This window comes from Euleptes europaea, chromosome 2 (assembly GCF_029931775.1).
Source record: "Euleptes europaea isolate rEulEur1 chromosome 2, rEulEur1.hap1, whole genome shotgun sequence".
Classification (NCBI taxonomy): Eukaryota; Metazoa; Chordata; class Lepidosauria; order Squamata; family Sphaerodactylidae; genus Euleptes; species Euleptes europaea.
Window position 1 is genome coordinate 141,499,137 of NC_079313.1, and position 19,396 is coordinate 141,518,532.

A 19,396-nucleotide genomic window follows, 5' to 3' on the forward strand; every position below is an offset into this window, starting at 1 on the left:
GTGGTGTGGACGCAAGCATCTGGATCCGATGGCCGTGTCTACGGGTAACATCCTGGAGTTCCTCCAAGACGGAGTGTCAAAGAACCTGAAGGCCTCCACCCTTCGGAGACAAGTAGCGACCATAGCCACGGTAATCCCACTCCTCAATGACTTCCCCATTGGCAAACATCCTCACATACTTACCTTCCTCAAAGGTATTTCAGCCATTTCTCCACCGGTAGTGCACAGATTTCCAATGTGGCGCCTTAACATGATGCTCCGCTCCTTGACTAGACCCCCGTTTGAACCTTTAAAACAGTGGTTCCCAACCTTTTTCGAGTCGTGAACCCCTTTTAAAATTGCCAAGTAACCTGCGACCCCCGCCACATTTGCATAATAAATTCATAAATGACATTTGCAATAGGATAAAGAAAACACAATACAAATAGATCTTTGAGCCAACCTCAAAGCCAACCTCAAGGGGGACTGCCCTCTTCTCCTCCAAGACCTGAATGGGCCAAGCCAGGGGAGCTTCCTTCGCCTCCCACACATCCCGCCGCGTCATCCGACCGACAGAGAGGCGAGGCGAGGAACTGGAGAGAGAGGTGAGGAGAGAGGCGAGGAACCGGCCAGCCGACAGCCGGAAGGAGCCGGGCTGCAGAGACACGGCGGGGCGCCACCGCACACCAGCTGTAGCTCCACCACCCAGGGCAGGCCCACCCGCCTCTCAGCTGGGCTGCGGGGTTACAGCTGGTGTGCGGCGGCATGCCGCCGCGTCTCTGCAGTCCGGCTCCTTCCAGCTGTTGGTCAGCCGGTTCCTCGCCTCCTCGCCTCTCTCTCTCCGGTTCCTCGCCTCGCCTCTCTGTCGGTCAGCCGGTTTCTCGCCTCTCCTTCCGGCTGTCGGTCGGCCGGTTCCTCGCCGGGATGGGGGCTGACCCAGGACAGTGGCGGCGTATATACCCCTACTACTGTGGGCTACGCGGAGCACAACGTTCAGTTCTGCTGCACGTATTTATTGGGTTCGAGTTTAATAAACCTGAAACTTTAAATTTTTTAGAAAAGCCGAATCCATTATATTCGAACCTGAAAAATACTGAAAAAGGTGCACAGCCCTAGGAACAGCATCTACGTGTTGTGCCAGGTCTCAGGCCCCACCCAGTCACCAGACCTGCTCTGATTTTCAGCTGTTTATGATGCTGAGATACCTTGTTTATCATGATTCAGGCACCTGCTTGTCCAGTCCCCGTAGTTGAAGTCACGAAGGATTACATCTTCGTTAGTCAGCTTCCTTATTTCCTTTTGCATCTTCAGATCTGCCTCAAGGGTTTGATACGGGGGGTTGGTGGGAGGGAGGTTATTGCCCTGATGCTTTTAAGCTTGTTTGGTTCTGCACTCGAATTGTTGTGCAGGGTCTCTTCTCCCCCGATACGTCCCTCCTGGTGAGGTCTTTAGAATTTATATCCGGGTTTTGATTATCTTAGCCTTAGTTAATAATCAGTCACTTACCTAGATAACGATAATATGTTTTAAGCTACAGAGATTTATCATAAGGTTTAGTTTTTATGATTTTTGCGTAATCTACTTATGTATTTTGTTAATATTGTAAGCTGCCTTGATCTATGTAAGGAAGAAAGGTGGCTAATAAATACTTTAAATAAACAACGTTGCTGCTTTTCTATATAAATGTGTCGATGAGATGAACAAATCAGATTTCTTTAGATGGAACTCTCAGAAAATATTAGGTGGGATTTCTGTGTGTTCGTGTGACTTGGGTTTATATGAAAACTCCTAAAAGCAGTTTAAAATAATCTGAAATAGGGTTTGCTTTAAATTTTGCTTACTCAAATATGGTTGAGAAAATATTGTCAAAGGCTTTCACGATCAGAGTTCATTGGTTCTTGTAGGTTATCCGGGCTGTGTAACCGTGGTCTTGGTATTTTCTTTCCTGACGTTTCGCCAGCAGCTGTGGCAGGCATCTTCAGAGGAGTAACACTGAAGGACAGTGTCTCTCAGTGTCAAGTGTTTCTCCATCCTATCAGTGACTCCATTTTGCCATTTATTAAAGGAGTCTTGCCATTTATTAAAGGAGTCACTGATAGGATGGAGAAACTTTTGAAAAAATATAACCTACAAACAGTGTTTAAACCCACCAAGAAAATACAACAAATGCTACGATCAGCAAAAGACAAAAGAGACCCCCTCACCTCTGCAGGAGTATATCGTATACCTTGCAGCTGTGGACAAGTTTACATCGGGACAACAAAACGCAGCATACAAACAAGGATAAAAGAACATGAAAGATACTGCAGACTTGGCCAACCTGAGAAATCCGCAGTGGCTGAACATGGACTGACACAAACAGGACACAGGGTCTTATTCCAAGACACTGAAAGACTGGACAATTCTACCAACTATTTTGTCAGATTGCACAGAGAAGCCATTGAAATTCATAAACGTCAGCACAACTTTAACAGAAAAGAGAGTTTAAGAATGAATAAGGCTTGGCTTCCCGTCCTGAAAACCTCCAGACTAACAAAGACTACAGTCAACAATAGCCATGCAGATTAGCTTTGGATTTCACACATTAACAGATCACTTCAGGATACAATGGTTCCATATTAACATACCACACCATCATTAGCACATTATCTTGATACTTACAGGACAATGATTGGCACATTACCTTTGATACTTTTTGCAGGACAATGATTCAGCTCAAACCCATCCCCTTTCTGACTATATATTACTCTTCCTACACACTTGACACTGAGAGACACTGTCCTTCAGTGTTACTCCTCTGAAGATGCCTGCCACAGCTGCTGGCGAGACGTCAGGAAAGAAAATACTGATGTGGTAAAATGGTTCGTGGAGGAGAAGGAGACCCAAAACCGTTGTTTACAAGAAAACAGTTATTTATTTGAAGCAGCTGCTACCCAGAGCACTCTACCGAGTAAAAATCTCTGAGCCCCGATCATACTGAGGAAGTGTAAGCCCTTGGCCCAATCTGAACCAAAAACCACATCAGAGACAGTCAGGTCCAAAGAAGCTGGTTTTTACTGGTCAAAATAGGTTAACAGAGCATAAAAAAAAGGTGACAGCAATGGCGTTTGCTGGCTTGAACTTGGTAATATAAAAGCATGAAAAAAAGCAAGAGATTATAGAACACAAACAGCGCTGTGGTTCACACAGCTTCAAAGGCATTTAGGTATGCATAACAGTCCTTGAGTCTGATCAGTGAGAAAACGAAAGCAACTGAGATACAGGCCTGACATTCTGCCCCCCGTAAGGCCCCCTCCCATCTTGTTAGGGGGACCGCTTGTCCGGGTAGGTGGTGTGAAAGGCGTTTACTAAGTGTGGGGTGGTGTCAGCCCTTGGCCCACAGAACCAGAAATCACCACAAAGTCATATAGAGTCCAAACAGATGGCTTTTACTGATCAAATAGGCATACAGTGCAAACGAATAAAATGACAGCTATGAGAGGCTCACTAGCTGGGAGATATTATAAGGCAGGAAAGGCGGGAGATTACACGCATGAATACAGTTTCCCAGGAGCTGAGTTCCCAGGCCTAGGTATGCGACCTTGGGGGGCAGACAATACAGCACAGAGACAGAGGCAATAACGAAACCGAGATAGCAGCCTGACATTCTGCTCCCCTCAAGGCCCCCTCCCAGTTCGCAAGGGGGCTGGCCTGTCCGGGTAAGCAATGTGAAAGGCGTCGACGAGGTCGGGGGCGGAGACATCCCGTGCGCGCACCCATTCGTCATAGGCAGGGGGGAAATGTTTCCAACGAACTAGATATTGCAGATTGCCATGGTGAATACGGGAGTCAAGGATCTTGGAGACTTCGAAGTGTTCTTCCCCCCCCACCATGATGGGTTGCGCAGGCGGTGGGTCCGGATGCCACCGTGGAGAAGCAACATGGGGTTTGAGGAGGCTTATGTGGAAAACAGGATGCACACGCCTCAAGGATTTGGGGAGAGCCAGTTCCACTGTGACAGGGTTTATGACCCGAGTAATGGGGAAAGGGCCAATGAATTTGGCGCTGAGCTTATGGCACGGTTGGGTGGAACGGAGATTTTTGGTGGAAAGGTAAACCAAAGCACCCACTTGCAGATCACCCCCGGGGGAGCGATGTTTGTCAGCTTGCGCTTTGTATTTACGTTTGGCCCGGTCGAGGTTGCTAACGAGCCAGGGCCAAGTGGTACGGAGGGCGTGTGCCCAGGAGGCAATGTCGGGGTTCCCCTCCCCCTCTACATCATCTGTAGGAGCGATGGGACTGAAATCTTGTCCATACACAGCAAAAAACGGGCTAAAACCTGTGGATTGATGCATGGCATTATTGTAGGCATATTCTGCTAAAGGTAACAGTTCCACCCAGTTATCCTGGTGGTAGTTAACATAACAACGCAAATAACATTCAAGTACAGCATTGACACGTTCAGTTTGACCATCAGTTTGAGGATGGTATGCACTAGACAATCCCTGTTCCACCCCCACCAACTTGAGGAAAGCTTTCCAAAACTTAGAAACGAAACCACTTCCGCGGTCACAAATTATTTTACGCGGAAACGAATGTAAACGAAAGATATGCGTCACGAAGAGGCGGGCCAGTTTCTGAGCAGAGGGGATCCCTGCGCATGGAATCAAATGTATTTGCTTAGAAAACAAATCAGTAACAACCCACAGCACAGTTTTACCCCCACTGAGAGGGAGATCAGTCATGAAGTCCATAGCAATCACTTCCCAAGGTCTGCTGGGCGTTTCAAGAGGTTGTAGCAGTCCCGGGGGTTTGCCCTGCGATCGTTTCGCAGCGGCACAAACGGGACAGCTGCGGATGAAGGAGTCAATGTCGGAACGCATTCCCCCCCACCAGAACTGTCTGCGCAATAAGTGAAGGGTCTTCAGAAACCCAAAGTGCCCAGCTGTTTTGGCTCCATGAGCTAAATGTAAAACGTCCTTCCGGAGAGCTTTGGGTACATACAATTTTGAGTCTTTGTACCAGGACCCCCCTTGTTCCAAAACACCAGGAGGTAGGGTATGAGCGGAACGTTCTAAAAGGCACTGGTCCCGAAGGACAGTTAAAAAGGATTCGGAGATGGGGATTTTGGAGGGAGCCCCCCCGTCGGTCATGGAGATCTGAGAAACAGTTATAGGGCTAGTGCTTACGTGCGGCGGCGCGCAGACTGCAGGCGGCTGAGCGGTCGGAGGGGTAGGAGGGGCGGGAACTCCGGTCTGTTGCGGTGGCGGCTGGGCAGCCGGTTGGGCTGGCGGAGCTTGCGAGTTAGGGAAGGTGTGCTGATGCTGGGATCGGGTTTGCACAGCCAGCATAGGTAGGGCCCCACGTTGCATAGGGGTGAACAGAGAGTTGGTGGGTCTTTCGAGTTTTACCGGATATTGTGGTAAACGGGAGAGGGCATCCGCGAGAACGTTCTGCTTCCCAGGGACGTGCTTCAGGGTGAAACGGAACTGAGCAAAGAACTCCGCCCACCGTTGTTGTTTCGCCGATAGCTTATGGGACCCCGTGAGGGCAGCTAGATTTTTGTGATCGGTCCAAACTTCAAAGGGTACTTTAGACCCTTCCAAGAATTGCCGCCATAAAGTCAGTGCATGATGAACTGCAGAGGCCTCTTTCTCCCAGATGGGCCAGTTTAATTGAGCGTGCGTAAATTTTTTTGAAAAGTAAGCGCAAGGGTGAAGAAGACCGTCCGGTCCTTGCTGGAGGAGAGCCCCTCCCATGGCTACATCGGAAGCATCGACTTGCACAATGAACATTTGATTTGGGTCTGGGTGCCGTAGCACCGGCTCCGAAGTGAAGAGGCGTTTGAGGGCCAGAAAGGCGGCTTGGCATTGCTCAGTCCATAGGATTTTTGCGGAGGGCAAGGCAGCCGAGCTTACTTTTCCCTTAGTTTTCAGCAGGTCCGTAATGGGTAGAGCCACTTGGGCGAAGTTAGGGATGAATCCCAGATAGAAGTTTGCAAATCCCAGAAATTGCTGTACTTGCTTACGGTTGGTGGGGGGAGTCCAATCGAGGACGGCTTGGACTTTGGCGGGGTCCATGCGAAGACCTTGGTGGGAGATGATGTATCCCAAAAACGTGAGTTTGCTTTGGTGAAATTCACACTTAGCTAGTTTAGCGAACAGTTGATGGTTACGCAGGCGTTGTAGAACTTCCCTGACCAGAGTCACATGCTCGTCCACAGTTTTCGAATAAATGAGAATGTCATCTAAGTAGACCACCACCCCACGATATAGAAGGTCATGTAGGATTTCATTGATGAGTTGCATGAAGACCCCCGGGGCCCCTTTTAATCCGAATGGCATTACAAGGAATTCATACATTCCGAAACAGCTAGAGAAGGCAGTGAGGTGTTCATCTCCTTCGCGGATACGGACTCGGTAGTAGGCTTCCACCAAGTCTAATTTAGAGAACACACGGCCTTCCTGTAATTGTCCCAAAATATCCGATATTAATGGGATAGGATAGGCGTTGGTCTGGGTAACCGCATTGAGCTTTCTGAAGTCAATGCACAGGCGAAGGTCGCCCTCTTTTTTCCGGACGAAAAACGCGGGGGCCGAGTTTGGGGCATTCGAAGGGCGAATGAACCCTCTGGCGAGGTTTTTGTCCAAAAAGTCCCGGAGGACAGTGCGCTCGGAAGCGCTCATAGGGTAAATCTTACTTTTGGTTAATGTGCAGTCCTTTACTACTTCAATCGCACAGTCTGAGGCCCGGTGGGGGGGTAAGGCATCACATTCCCTAAGGTCGAAGACATCTTCAAAGTCCCGGTATACAGCGGGTAGAGCCGGTGGTACTGGGGCAGTAGAGGTTAATGCTGGAACGGGCGGAAATGGCAGAGCAAAGTTTTGCCGATGCTGGTCGCAGGTGGGACTAGCGAAAGAGATAGTGTTTGTTTCCCAATCAATACTGGGACTATGTCCTTTAATCCAGTTAATTCCCAAGACCACTTCAAATCGGATAGGGGCTATAGTGAAGTCTATTTGTTCCCAGTGGGAACCAATTCCCATTGCCACCCCTATGGTGCGGTGATCAACTGGACCCCCCTGGAATTGGCTCCCGTCCATTTGAGCAAATTGGACGGGGGCGGGTAAAGCCTCTGAGTCGGCTCTGAGTGCAGCAAACGTGGCTTCGCTTATGAGAGTGCGACAGCAACCGGAGTCAATTAGTGCTTTGACGGGGATTTGTGGACCTCCGTTAAGTTGTTGTAAAACTGCATCCACGTAGACGGTGGAGTCCACTTCTTTGATCAACACGGTCGGAGAGCTCCCGATTCTGGGCTCGTAAAAGATGAACCTCCTCACTTGGGCCACCAGTAAGATGAGGCTTACTGGTTCGGAAGCTCGTGGCCCATTGAGAGCTATCCCCATATAAATCCTCGTCTTCAGACTCATCTGAGTCTCGACGTCGGTCAGCCAAACGGCGTGCGCGTTGGGTCGCGCGCGACGGGACAAACGCCGGGGAAAAAGTTAGACCTGATAGTCCCAGTACATAGTCCTTGGGGCGCGTGTCCACGTTCGCCTGATTCCTAATCCTTGCTGCAGCCGCCCTGGCTGCTTCCGCCGCCTCTCTCTCTCTTGCGACCCTAGCCGCTTCGGCGGCTTGCTGATCCGCAAGAACTTTGGCGTTCTCAAGTCTTAGGGCAGTCTCTGCCGTAATGCGCGGCAAAAGTTCTGTCTCGAGGAGCAAGAGTATGGGGTCAGGTTCCCCGCCCAGCAGAGGTTGTACACGAACCGCCAGTGCGGATGCCTCGGCTCCAATCGTCGGGGTCAAAACTTGAGCCAAGGTGGCTACCGGGGTGTCCTTTGTACATTCCACAAGGAAAAGAGCGGTGCTAATAGCGACTCGCTTGGCCTCAGCCTGACAGCTGGCCGCATCCGGGATCAGGGAAAAACCCTCCGGCGGGGCTCCCGCCATGGTAGAAAGAGTTTGTCGAGAAATAAGATTATCCAAAAGTCCAGTTAATATTTGTAAATCCTCAGTCGCCAATCGGGCATCGTCCAGTAATTGATCCAAGTCCTGAAGATCTAAACGAGCATCAGTATCCTCCGATGTTAACATCCAGAGACGTCCTGTAAGAGATTGCCACTGCGCCTGTACCAGTCCCCTCAAGCGGCAAACCTCTCGGGTCGTCCGGAAAAGTTCAGCGATTAAGTCTTGTAACAGAGTAGGGTCCCCTGAGAAGGGCTCCAGGGTAGTAGATCACCTGGAGAGCTGCACAGCTCCCATCCAAGTGGCAGGCGAACCCCCCTGGGCTCCAGCCTGGCTAGGAGAACGGTGAAGATGAGAGATAGCTGTCATAATGTCAGCCCTTGGCCCACAGAACCAGAAATCACCACAAAGTCATATAGAGTCCAAACAGATGGCTTTTACTGATCAAATAGGCATACAGTGCAAACGAATAAAATGACAGCTATGAGAGGCTCACTAGCTGGGAGATATTATAAGGCAGGAAAGGCGGGAGATTACACGCATGAATACAGTTTCCCAGGAGCTGAGTTCCCAGGCCTAGGTATGCGACCTTGGGGGGCAGACAATACAGCACAGAGACAGAGGCAATAACGAAACCGAGATAGCAGCCTGACAGGTGGATACATCCTGTGCACGCACCCACTCGTCGTACGCAGGGGGGAAGTGCTTCCAGCGGATTAGGTATTGAAGGGACCCATGCCATATACGTAAATCCAGGATTTTTGACACTTCGAAATGCTCCTCCCCCCCCACCATCATGGGTTGTTCGGGAGGCGGTTCTGGGTGCCATTCCGAGGAGGCGATATGAGGCTTAAGGAGGCTGACATGGAAGACTGGGTGGATACGTCTTAAGGTTTTAGGGAGAGTCAGCTCCACAGTGACAGGATTAATGATCCGGGCAATGGGATATGGCCCTATATACTTGGCACTGAGTTTGTGGCAAGGGCGAGTGGATCGCAGGTTCTTGGTGGACAGATACACCAATTCACCAATTTGAAAGTCCTTGCTGGGAGAACGATGCTTATCTGCTTGCGCTTTATATTTGCGCTTGGCTCTGTCAAGATTGCTCACCAGCCAGGGCCATGTGGTATGGAGGGCATGCGCCCAAGAGGCCGCGTCAGGATCCCCCTCCCCCTCGGGTACCTGTACAGGGGCAAGTGGACCGAAGTCCTGACCATACACAGCATAGAACGGGCTGAAACCTGTAGATTGATGTACAGCATTATTGTAAGCGTATTCTGCAAAAGGCAACAGTTCTACCCAATCATCTTGGTGATAATTGACATAACAGCGTAAATAACATTCTAGCACAGCATTGACACGTTCAGTTTGCCCATCCGTCTGGGGATGATAGGCACTAGATAAACCTTGCTCCACCCCCACCAACTTGAGAAAAGCTTTCCAAAACTTAGCAACAAAACTACTTCCGCGGTCGCAGATTATCTTGCGCGGGAACGAATGTAGACGGAAAACATGTGACACAAAGAGGCGGGCCAACTTGGGGGCGGAGGGAATACCCGCACACGGAACCAAATGCACCTGTTTGGAAAATAAGTCAGTAATAACTCACAGTACAGTTTTGCCTCCACTAAGTGGGAGATCCGTCATAAAATCCATGGCAATCACCTCCCAGGGTTTGCTGGGAATTTCTAGCGGTTGCAGCAGTCCCGGGGGCTTGCCTTGAGACCGTTTGACCGTGGCACAAATAGGGCAGCTGCGAATGAAGGAGTCCACATCAGAACGCATTCCCCCACCAAAACTGTCTGCGCAATAAGTGAAGGGTTTTCAGGAACCCAAAGAGCCCTGCAGTTTTAGCTCCATGGGCCAACTGCAGGACTTCTCTTCGAAGTAATTTCAGCACGTATAACTTCGAGTCTTTGTACCAGTAACCACCTTGCTCAAGCAAACCTTGGCGTAGGGTCTGGGCAGTGCGTTTGGCTACGCACTGAGCACGAAGGGAGTCCAAGAAGGAGTTGGATAGGATCACCCCCCCCCTCCCGCAGAAGAGGGAGGATCGGGAGTTGGTGGCGATTGAGGGGGGGGGAACTGGCTGCTGCGGGGCGCCGGGTACAGGCAGCGCAAGAGGTATCCATATATACACAGCATGTAATGGGCAAAAGAGTAAAATCTTACGTGCCACAAATGATTCACGTGCATGAGCCGTCTAAATGTGCAGCAGAATATAGTGGCAGTGGCCTGGAATGGTAGAATGGAGAATTTGCCAGATTAACTAAAAGTGGGGAGAAAATGTTTTTATGGGTACTGCTTCTTTCCTACCTGCCTTGTCCGTTAATATCTCACAGCAGGGGGAGGTGCGTCTCCAGTGCTTACTCGCTTTGCAAGGGTTGTACCGCAACCAGGAGATGGCTTCTTGTATGGAACTCTTCACCAGTCGTTTCAAGGTAAGATGCCCATCCCTGTCCTACCTGAGTCCTGGGTCCTTCCGCATGCAAAGCGCATGCTCTACCACTGAGCCATGGCCCCTTCCCCAGGACAGAATTGTCAACCTCTGTGGGATGGTATTCTCTGTTTGCGTCTCCCTCTGTTTAACAGAAAAGTTAAGAATGTTTGGTGGTATGATAGTAAGGTGAAATTGAATCACAGAATCATTGAGTTGGAAGGGACCACCAGGGTCATCTAGTCCAACCCCCTGCACAATGCAGGAAACTCACAACTACCTCCCCCACACACCCCCAGTGCCCAGAAGATGGCCAAGATGCCCCCCCTCCCATGAACTGCCCAAGTTAATAGAATCAGCATTGCTGACGGATGGCCATCTAGCCTCTTCACCACCCCAAGCCCTGGTGAGCTCTGCTGTTCCCCGAGCTGGCAAGTGCAAACTTCCTTTGGCTTCCTCTTGGGCGGTCAGAACCTTTGGGAAACCCACCTTCCTCTTAGTAAATGTGAGAAATTCTGCGTTAATCATGGGGAAGGGTCTGAATAGTGCAGTCCTACTCAGAGTTCGCCATTCCTGCGTTCAGCAGCTTCTTCCAGGCTCCCTGCTTTCATTCCCCAGGGCAGGTTCCAAGGTAGGACGAGAAAACAACACCAGGGGGTGTTGTTATTACTCTTCTGGTGTGGCGCTTTGCTCTGTGAGGGAGTCCAGCCTTCTTGCCTGTTGCTCATCATCTCTGTGCAGTCACGGTACGGGCTCTGCGCCAGCCTGGAGCCCCATGTTGGACCCTTGCGTGAAACTAGTTTGTGTCATTCTCCTCTCACCCAGAGCAGAGTGTGCCTCCCTCAGACGGGTGGAGCTGCGGTTTCCTTCTCAGCAGCAGCACTTCCTCCTCAGATGGTCAGGGCTACCAAAAATTTACTCATTTTTCTCTTTCTCTTCACTGGTTTTTGGTTTGTCTTTAAAAGTGTTTGCAATGTGGAGGCAACCATCCTTCCACAGATGGCCACCATGACTGCATCTTCTGCTTTGGAGAGGAACATAAAGGAGTCCTGTTCTCACTGTCGGGTGCATTCAAACTGATTCACTTGCATTAGGGGCACTCTTTGGGAGTGGACCGTATCAGTGTTGGATCCTGAGACTCAATCTCCATAAGCATCAGCCTTCACAACCTGTTCAGTGTGGGCTCCTCTGACACTGTCGTCAACTTCAGACCTCCTAGGCCTGCACATTTAGTTTTGAGTTGACATCCAAACCAGTACTCCAGACTTTTGAACAGTGTGTGTGAATAAGATCTTGGGGGTACCAGTGGACTGTAAGCTGAATATGAGTATTCAGTGTGATTTCTACCACAAAAAAAGGCTAATGCGGTTGGGTGTATTAACGGGCATAACATCCACATCACAAGATGTCATAATCCTGTTGTAGACCGCATTAGTCAGCCTGCATCTGGAGTATTGTGTGCCGTTCTAGAAGCCTCACTTCAAAAATGTGGACAGAAATGATTGTGTGCAGAGGAGAGCGATGAGGATGATCGGGGCCTGGAGACCAAGCCTTACAAGGAAGGGCTGAGGGAGTTGGGAATGTTCATTCTGAAGAATGTCTGGGGGGACATGATCACTCTCTTTAAGTATCTGAAGGGCTGTCACTTAGGAGGAGGGCAGGGAGCTGTTCCTGTTGGCAGCAGAGGAGAGTACTCGCAATAATGGGTTTAAATTACAGGCGGAAAGGTATTGGCTGGTTATTAGGAAAAATTTTTTTTACAGTAAGAGTTGTTCAGCAGTGGAATGGGCTGCTTAGGAAGGTGGTGAGCTCACCCTGACTAGCGGTCTTCAAGCAGCAGCTGGATGAACACTTGTCAGGGGTGTTTTAGGCTGATCCTTTATTGAGCAGGGGATTGGAAATGCCTGTATGGCCGCTTGAACTCTATGATTCTATGAAACGTTAAAGGTGCTGCCCTTTGGAACCTAAGCATAACAAGAAACCTGTCACACCAAAGAAGTTCAGGAAAAGGTGGTTACTGAAGATCTTACAGTCCCACCCATCACTGAACCATTGCTGTCACTGAAGCTTCAGAGAGGACAAAGAGTCATTGCAATGTTGATCTTGAGTATTGGATCTGTATTTTCAACTATTTTTGTGGAAGATTCAGTGCACAATCCTACTATCCAGGACGTCCTCTGCAGACCAAGATCAATCTCCACATGTACAACCGAAAGGGCTTATTCCTGGAGGTTCTGTTAGAAGATACGTCCCCCAAAGTATCCACAAATTCACCTTAGATCCCAAACCCCATACGACCATATTCACTGAGGAGCTCCCTGCTTCCTGAGGATTTGATTCCAAGAGAAGCATTGGCTCCTAATCAGATTTAGAGGATTCTGGTAAGGCTTGGGGTGCTTCCGCATGCTGATTGGTGCTGGACCCAAAGTCTTAGTCCGTTCCTATCCTTTTTCACAGCAGCCACACACTGGGTTGATGTCTTCATCGAACGATCCGCTACCACCCCAAGATCCTTTTCTAGGTCTGTCACTGCCAGCACAGATCCCATCAGTGTATATGTGAAGTTGGGATTTTCTGCCCCAATATTGCTTCCATTTCTAGGAGATTAGATAATATATACAAGTTCCATCAAGAGGACCATTCTTGGTTTCGCATTCTGCCCCTAATGAAAGCACCCCCAGGGCAAGGGGAAGCAAAGCAACACGGTTTTCTCAAGTGATGTTGGAAGCTTGGTGGCGTGGTGTGCAACTTCTCCTCTGCATGTCTTTTGCTAAAGACTGCCACATAGTATTCTAGTTGACAAATTGGGAAAATGTGGGTTAGAACCTATTATTGTTACGTGGATCTGCAACTGGTTGGCAGATTGTACCCAAAGAGTGCTAGTTAATGGTTCCTCATCCACTTGGAGAGAAGTGACTAGTGGAGTTCCTCAGGGATCTGTGCTGGGCCCTGTGTTGCTCAACATCTTTATAAATGATTTGGATGAAGGAATAGAGGGGATGCTTATTAAATTTGGAGATGATACTAAATTGGGAGGGGTAGCAAATACGGTAGAAGACAGAGCCAAGATGCAGGATGATCTTGACAGGCTGGAGAAATGGGCTAGAACTAATAAAATGCACTTCAACAAAGACAAATGTAAAGTTCTGCATTTAGGTAGGAAAAATCAAATGCATAATTATAGGGTGGGGGAGACTTATCTGAGCAGTAGTGTGTGTGAAAAGGATCTTGGGGTCTTAGTAGACCAAACACTGAACATGAGTCAGCAGTGTGATGTGGTAGCTAAAAAGGCAAATGCAGTCTTGGACTGCATAACAGAAGTTCCGCTCTGGTTAGACCTCAGCTAGAGTACTGTGTTCAGTTTTGGGCACCACAGTTTCAGAAAGATGTAGACAAGCTGGAACGTGTCCCAAGGAGGGCAACAAAGATGGTGAGGGGTCTGGAGACCAAGTCCTATGAGGAAAGGTTGAAGGAGCTGGGTATGTTTAGCCTGAAGAGGAGAAGACTGAGAGGGGATATGATAACCATGTTCAAGTACTTGAAGGGCTGTCATATGGAGGAGGGTGCCGAGTTGTTTTCTGTTGCTCAAGAAGGGCGGACCAGAACCAACGAGTTGAAATTAAATCAAAAGAGTTTCCGTCTAGACATTAGGAAGAATTTTCTAATAGTTAGAGCGGTTCCTCAGTGGAACAGGCTTCCTCGAGAGGTGTTAAGCTCTCCTTCCCTGGAGGTTTTTAAGCAGAGGTTAGATGGCCATCTGTCAGCCATGCTGATTCTGTGACCTTAGGCAGATGATGAGAGGGAGGGGATCTTGGCCATCTTCTGGTCACTAGGGGTGTGGGGGCGGGGAGGTAGTTGTGAATTTCCTGCATTGGACTTGATGACCCTGGGGGTTGGACTTGATGACCCTGGTGGTCCCTTCCAGGTCTATGATTCTAAAGCATTCCTGACAAGTTCTTGTAGGTTCCGTGCTGTGTAACCGTGGTCTTGGTATTTTCTTTCCTGACGTTTCGCCAGCAGCTGTGGCAGGCATCTTCAGAGGAGTAACACTGAAGAACAGTGTCTCTCAGTGTCAAGTGTGTAGGAAGAGTAATATATAGTCAGAAAGGGGTTGGGTTTGAGCTGAATCATTGTCCTGCAAAAAGTAACAAAGGTAATGTGCTAATCATTGTCCTGTAAGTATCAAGATAATGTGCTAATGAGGGTGTGGTATGTTAATATGGAACCATTGTATCCTGAAGTGATCTGTTAATATGTGAAATCCAAAGCTAATCTGCATGGCTATTGTTGACTGTAGTCTTTGTTAGTCTGGAGGTTTTCAGGACGGGAAGCCAAGCCTTATTCAATCTTAAACTCTCTTCTGTTAAAGTTGTGCTGACGTTTATGAATTTCAATTGCTTCTCCCAGCCCCTTTCTGACTATATATTACTCTTCCTACACACTTGACACTGAGAGACACTGTCATTCAGTGTTACTCCTCTGAAGATGCCTGCCACAGCTGCTGGCGAAACGTCAGGAAAGAAAATACCAAGACCACGGTTACACAGCCCGGATAACCTACAAGAACCAATGAACTCTGACCGTGAAAGCCTTTGACAATATCCCTGACAAGTGTTCGTCCAGCTGCTGCTTGAAGACTGCCAGAGAGAGGAGCTCACCAGCTTCTTAGGCAGCTGATTCCACTGCTGAACTACTCTTACTGTACAAAAAAATAAATTGCTAATATCCAGCTGGTACCTTTCCACTCATAATTTGTCCATTATTGCGAGTCCTATCCTCCACTGCCAACAGGAACAGCTCCCTGCCCTCCTCTTAAGTGACAGCCTTTCAAATACTTAATCACGTGCCCCCTCAACCTCCTCTTTGCCAGACTGAATATTCCCAACTCCCTCAGCCTGTCCTAGGGCTGGGTCTCCAGGCCCCTGATCATCCTCATCCCTCTCCTCTGCACCCGCTACATTCTAGAATCATAGAGTCTGTCCACGTCCTTTTGGAATTGAGGCCTGCAGAACTACACACAATATTCCAGGTGCGGCCTGAACATTGTGGAGTACAGCAGGACTGTGACATCTTGTGATCTGGATGCTATGTCTCTGTTGATACACCCAAGATCACATTAGCCTTTTTTGTCACTTGGGTTCAAATCTCCCTCTGCTGTGACATATCTTGGGTTGGGGTTCTTAGGAAAAACGGGGTGGAGGGGGAGAACCATGTATGCTGCACTGCATTCCTTCAACGAATTGCAAAATGTGCTCTGGGTCAGTAGGCCAAGCAACCAGGGATTCCCAGGCTCTGGATTCCTGTACTGCGCGGCACTGGACTAGGCAGCCTGTTGGTCCCCTCCCAGCTCCCATTCAGCTGAAGCTGTTTTAGGATTTCAGTGTTACTTTTTATGGCGGTCCTCATTTTAGTAAGCTTTAATGCCCTCTGTCTTTTTTGTTTATTACTGTGTTTATTATATTGCTGTTCAATGTTTTGAACTACTGCTGTGAGCTACTCAGGAATTCCTTTGAAGGAGCAGGGTATAAATATTTCAAATAAATACACTGGACTTCTGTGTTTCTTAACTGGAGGGTGCAAGAGGCACTTAGGAGAGTGTTGGTGACCGTGGGGAGGGGGGGTCTTGCTTTTGCCCCCTCCTCCTTGCCTGTTTCCCACAGGAGCGGATGGTGTCGATGGCCCTGGACAAGGACCCCCAGGTGGCCGTGGAAGCGGTCAGACTCCTCACGCTCATCCTACAGTGAGTAGCATTCAGGTGGTGGGAAGGCGTTACGAAGACTTTGGCTGCCCTGTTTACATCCCCACCTTACTTTACTGACACAAGGAAGCCCCTCTCTGTGCAGGAACGTGGAGGATGTGCTCACAGACTCTGACTGCGAGAGCATCTTTCCGCTCGTTTATGCTTCCAGCCGTCCTCTAGCTGCTGCTGCTGGTGAATTCTTGTACAAGAAGTGAGTGGTCCATCCCCCACCCCCTCATGTGCTGCAGCAGGAGGTGGTGCCTGGGTTTCCAACCCCACTTGTCTTCCTGTGACTCAAGGCAGCCAAGAGCTTTGGCTTCTGCTCTGCCTTCCTGATGATGGCAGTTTGCCTCTTAGGCTGTTAGTGCCGGGAGGACGTGCCGGGGAAGAAGAGGAGTCCCCCCGTGAGGGGACGCGAGCCTTCCTGTGTCGGCTCCTTTCCTTCTTCATCGAGAGCGAGGTGAGATGGGGCTGGGGCTGTTCTGCCCGACATGGAGGGGCTGTGGAGGGGTCACCCAGGCCTCTGTCCTTGCTCTGCTCTCTGTCCTTAGTTCCATGACCACGCAGCTTATTTGGTGGATGGCTTGTGGGACTGTGCTGCTGCCCTGCTGAAGGACTGGCCGGCGCTGACTGGGCTGTTGCTGCAGAAGTCGCCTTCAAGGGGTGAGGGGCTCGAGGGCAGCCGGGAAGAATGGCGCTGGGCGCACAGCCTCATCTAGGGGGGGGCACGGTGGGCTGGGTTTTCTGCTTGAGATGTCCCACGTTTGTGTGATGCCAAGTAATAGAATCATAGAGATGGGAGGGGCCATAGAGGCCCTCTAGTCCAACCCCCTGCTTAATGCAGCATCAGCCTAGAGCATCCCTGGCAAGTGCTTGTCCAGCCTCTGTTTAAAGACTGCCAGGGAGGGGGAGCTCACCACCTCCTTAGGTAGCTGATTCCACTATCCAACAGCTCTTACTGTAAAAAAAAATTCCTCTAATATCCAACTGGTATCTTTCCGCCTGCAATTTTAAACCCATTATTGCGAGTCCTCTCCTTTGCTGCCAACAGGAACAGCTCCCTGCCCTCCTCTGACAGCCCTTCAGATACTTCAAGAGAGCAATCATGTCCCCCCTCAGCCTCCTCTTCTCCAGACTGAACCTTCCCAAGTCCCTCAGCCATTCCTCGTAGGGCTGGGTCTCCAGGCCCCTGATCCTCCTCATCGCTCTCCTATGCACCTGCTCCATTCTGTCCATTGTTTTTGAAGTGAGGCCTCCAGAATTGCACACAATACTCCAGGTGTGGCCTGAACAATGCAGAGTGCAGCAGAACTATCTTGTAATTTGGATGTTATTATAGAATTGTCAATTATAGAATTGTCAAGCATATAGAAGGGTAAGGTCTGCTGGGCAAAACCCAACATGGCTTCTGTAAGGGTTGGTCCTGTCTCACTAACCTATTGAAAGCGTCAATAAGCATGTGGACAGGAATGAGCCTGTGGACATTGTGTATTTGGATTTCCAAAAAGCTTTTGACAAAGTCCCCCACCAAAGACTGCTAAGCAAACTTCATAGTCATGGGATAAGAGGACAAGTCCTCTTATGGATTGAGAGCTGGCTGAAAAATAGGAAGCAGAGAGTAGGAATCAATGGTCAGTTCTCAAAATGCCGGGATGTGAGCAGTGGGGTGCCTCAGGGATCTGTGTTGGGACCGGTGCTTTTCAACCTGTTCATCAATGACCTGGAGTTGGGGTTAAACAGTGAAGTAGCCAAGTTTGCAGATGACACCAAATTATTTAGGGTGGTTAATATAAAATCGGACTGTGAAGAGCTCCAGAAGGATCTCTGCATACTGGAAGAATGGGCATTAAAATGGCAAATGAGATTCAATGTGAGCAAGTGTAAAGTGATGCATATTGGGGCAAAAAATCCCAACTTCACATATACACTGATGGGATCTGTGCTGGCAGCGACAGACCAAGAAAGGGATCTTGGGGTTGTAGTGGATAGCTCAATGAAGATGTCAACCCAGTGTTCGGCTGCTGTAAAAAAGGCAAATTCCATGTTGGCCATAATTAGAAAAGGAATAGAGACTAAAACTGCAGCTATCATACTGCCCTTGTACAAATCTATGGAGAGACCACACTTGGAATACTGTGTACAGTTCTGGTCACCACACCTAAAAAAGGGTATTACAGAGCTTGAGAAGGTGCAGAAAAGAGCAACCAAAATGATTAGGGGACTAAAGCAACTGAGCGGTTAAGATGCTTAGGGCTGTTTAGCTTGGAAAGAAGGCGGCTAAGGGGAGACATGATAGAGGTCTATAAAATTATGCATGGTTTGGAGAGAGTGGGCAGGGAGAAGTTTTTCTCCCTCTCCCATAATGCTCGAACACGGGGTCATCTGCTGAAGCTGGAGGGTGAGAGATTCAAAACAGATAAAAGGAAGTATTTTTTCATACAACGCATAGTTAAATTGTGGAACTCCCTGCCCCAGGATGTGATGGCTGCCAGCTTGGAGGGCTTTAAGAAGGGAGTGGACATATTCATGGAGGAGAGGGGTATTAATGGCTATTAGTTAGAATGGATACTAGTCGTGCTGCATACCTATTCTCTCTAGTATCAGAGGAGCATGCCTATTATATTGGGTGTGGTGGAACACAGGCAGGATGGTGCTGCTGCACTCGTCTTGTTAGTGGCTTCCTAGAGGCACCTGGTTGGCCACTGTGTGAACAGACTGCTGGACATGATGGGCCTTGGTCTGATCCAGCAGGGCCTTTCTTATGTTCTTACGTTATGCCGCTGATGATACACCCCAAATGATACACCTCAAGATTGCATTAGCCTTTTTTGCCACTGATTCACACAGACTGCTCATATTTAACTTACGGTCCACCCATACCCCAAGATCTTGTTCACACCAACTGCTATCCAGAAGTGCATGTCCCTCATTTTTGTTACCTGGATGTAGAACTCGGCACTTATCCTTGTTGAATTGCATCTTGTTCACATCCACCCACTTTTCCAGTGTGCTCAGATCTCGTTGAATTCGGTCTCTATCATCTGGGGTGTTCGCTGCTCCTCCCAATTTAGTGTCTTCTGCAAATTTAATGAGTAGTCCCTTCACACCCTCATCCAGATCATTTATACAAATATTGGAAAGTACCGGGCCCAAAACCGAGCCCTGTTGGCACCCCACTGGGCACCTCTCTCCATTCAGATGAAATGCCATTGACAACTACTGTTTTATGTGCGGTTCTGCAACCAGTTTTCTATCCACCTAACTATCCTAGAGTCCAGTCCACAGTCCTCCAG

The 19,396-nt window shown here is 49.0% G+C and overlaps 1 protein-coding gene across 1 annotated transcript in view; it reads left to right on the forward strand.

The window, feature by feature from the left end:
- Positions 1–19,396, forward strand: part of STAG3 (STAG3 cohesin complex component) — a 77,995-nt gene that overhangs the window by 23,157 nt on the left and 35,442 nt on the right. The window contains 5 exon segments of the mRNA XM_056844960.1: positions 10,269–10,367; positions 16,024–16,103; positions 16,207–16,314; positions 16,461–16,563; positions 16,655–16,766. Coding sequence (XP_056700938.1) covers positions 10,269–10,367; positions 16,024–16,103; positions 16,207–16,314; positions 16,461–16,563; positions 16,655–16,766 — 502 coding nt within the window.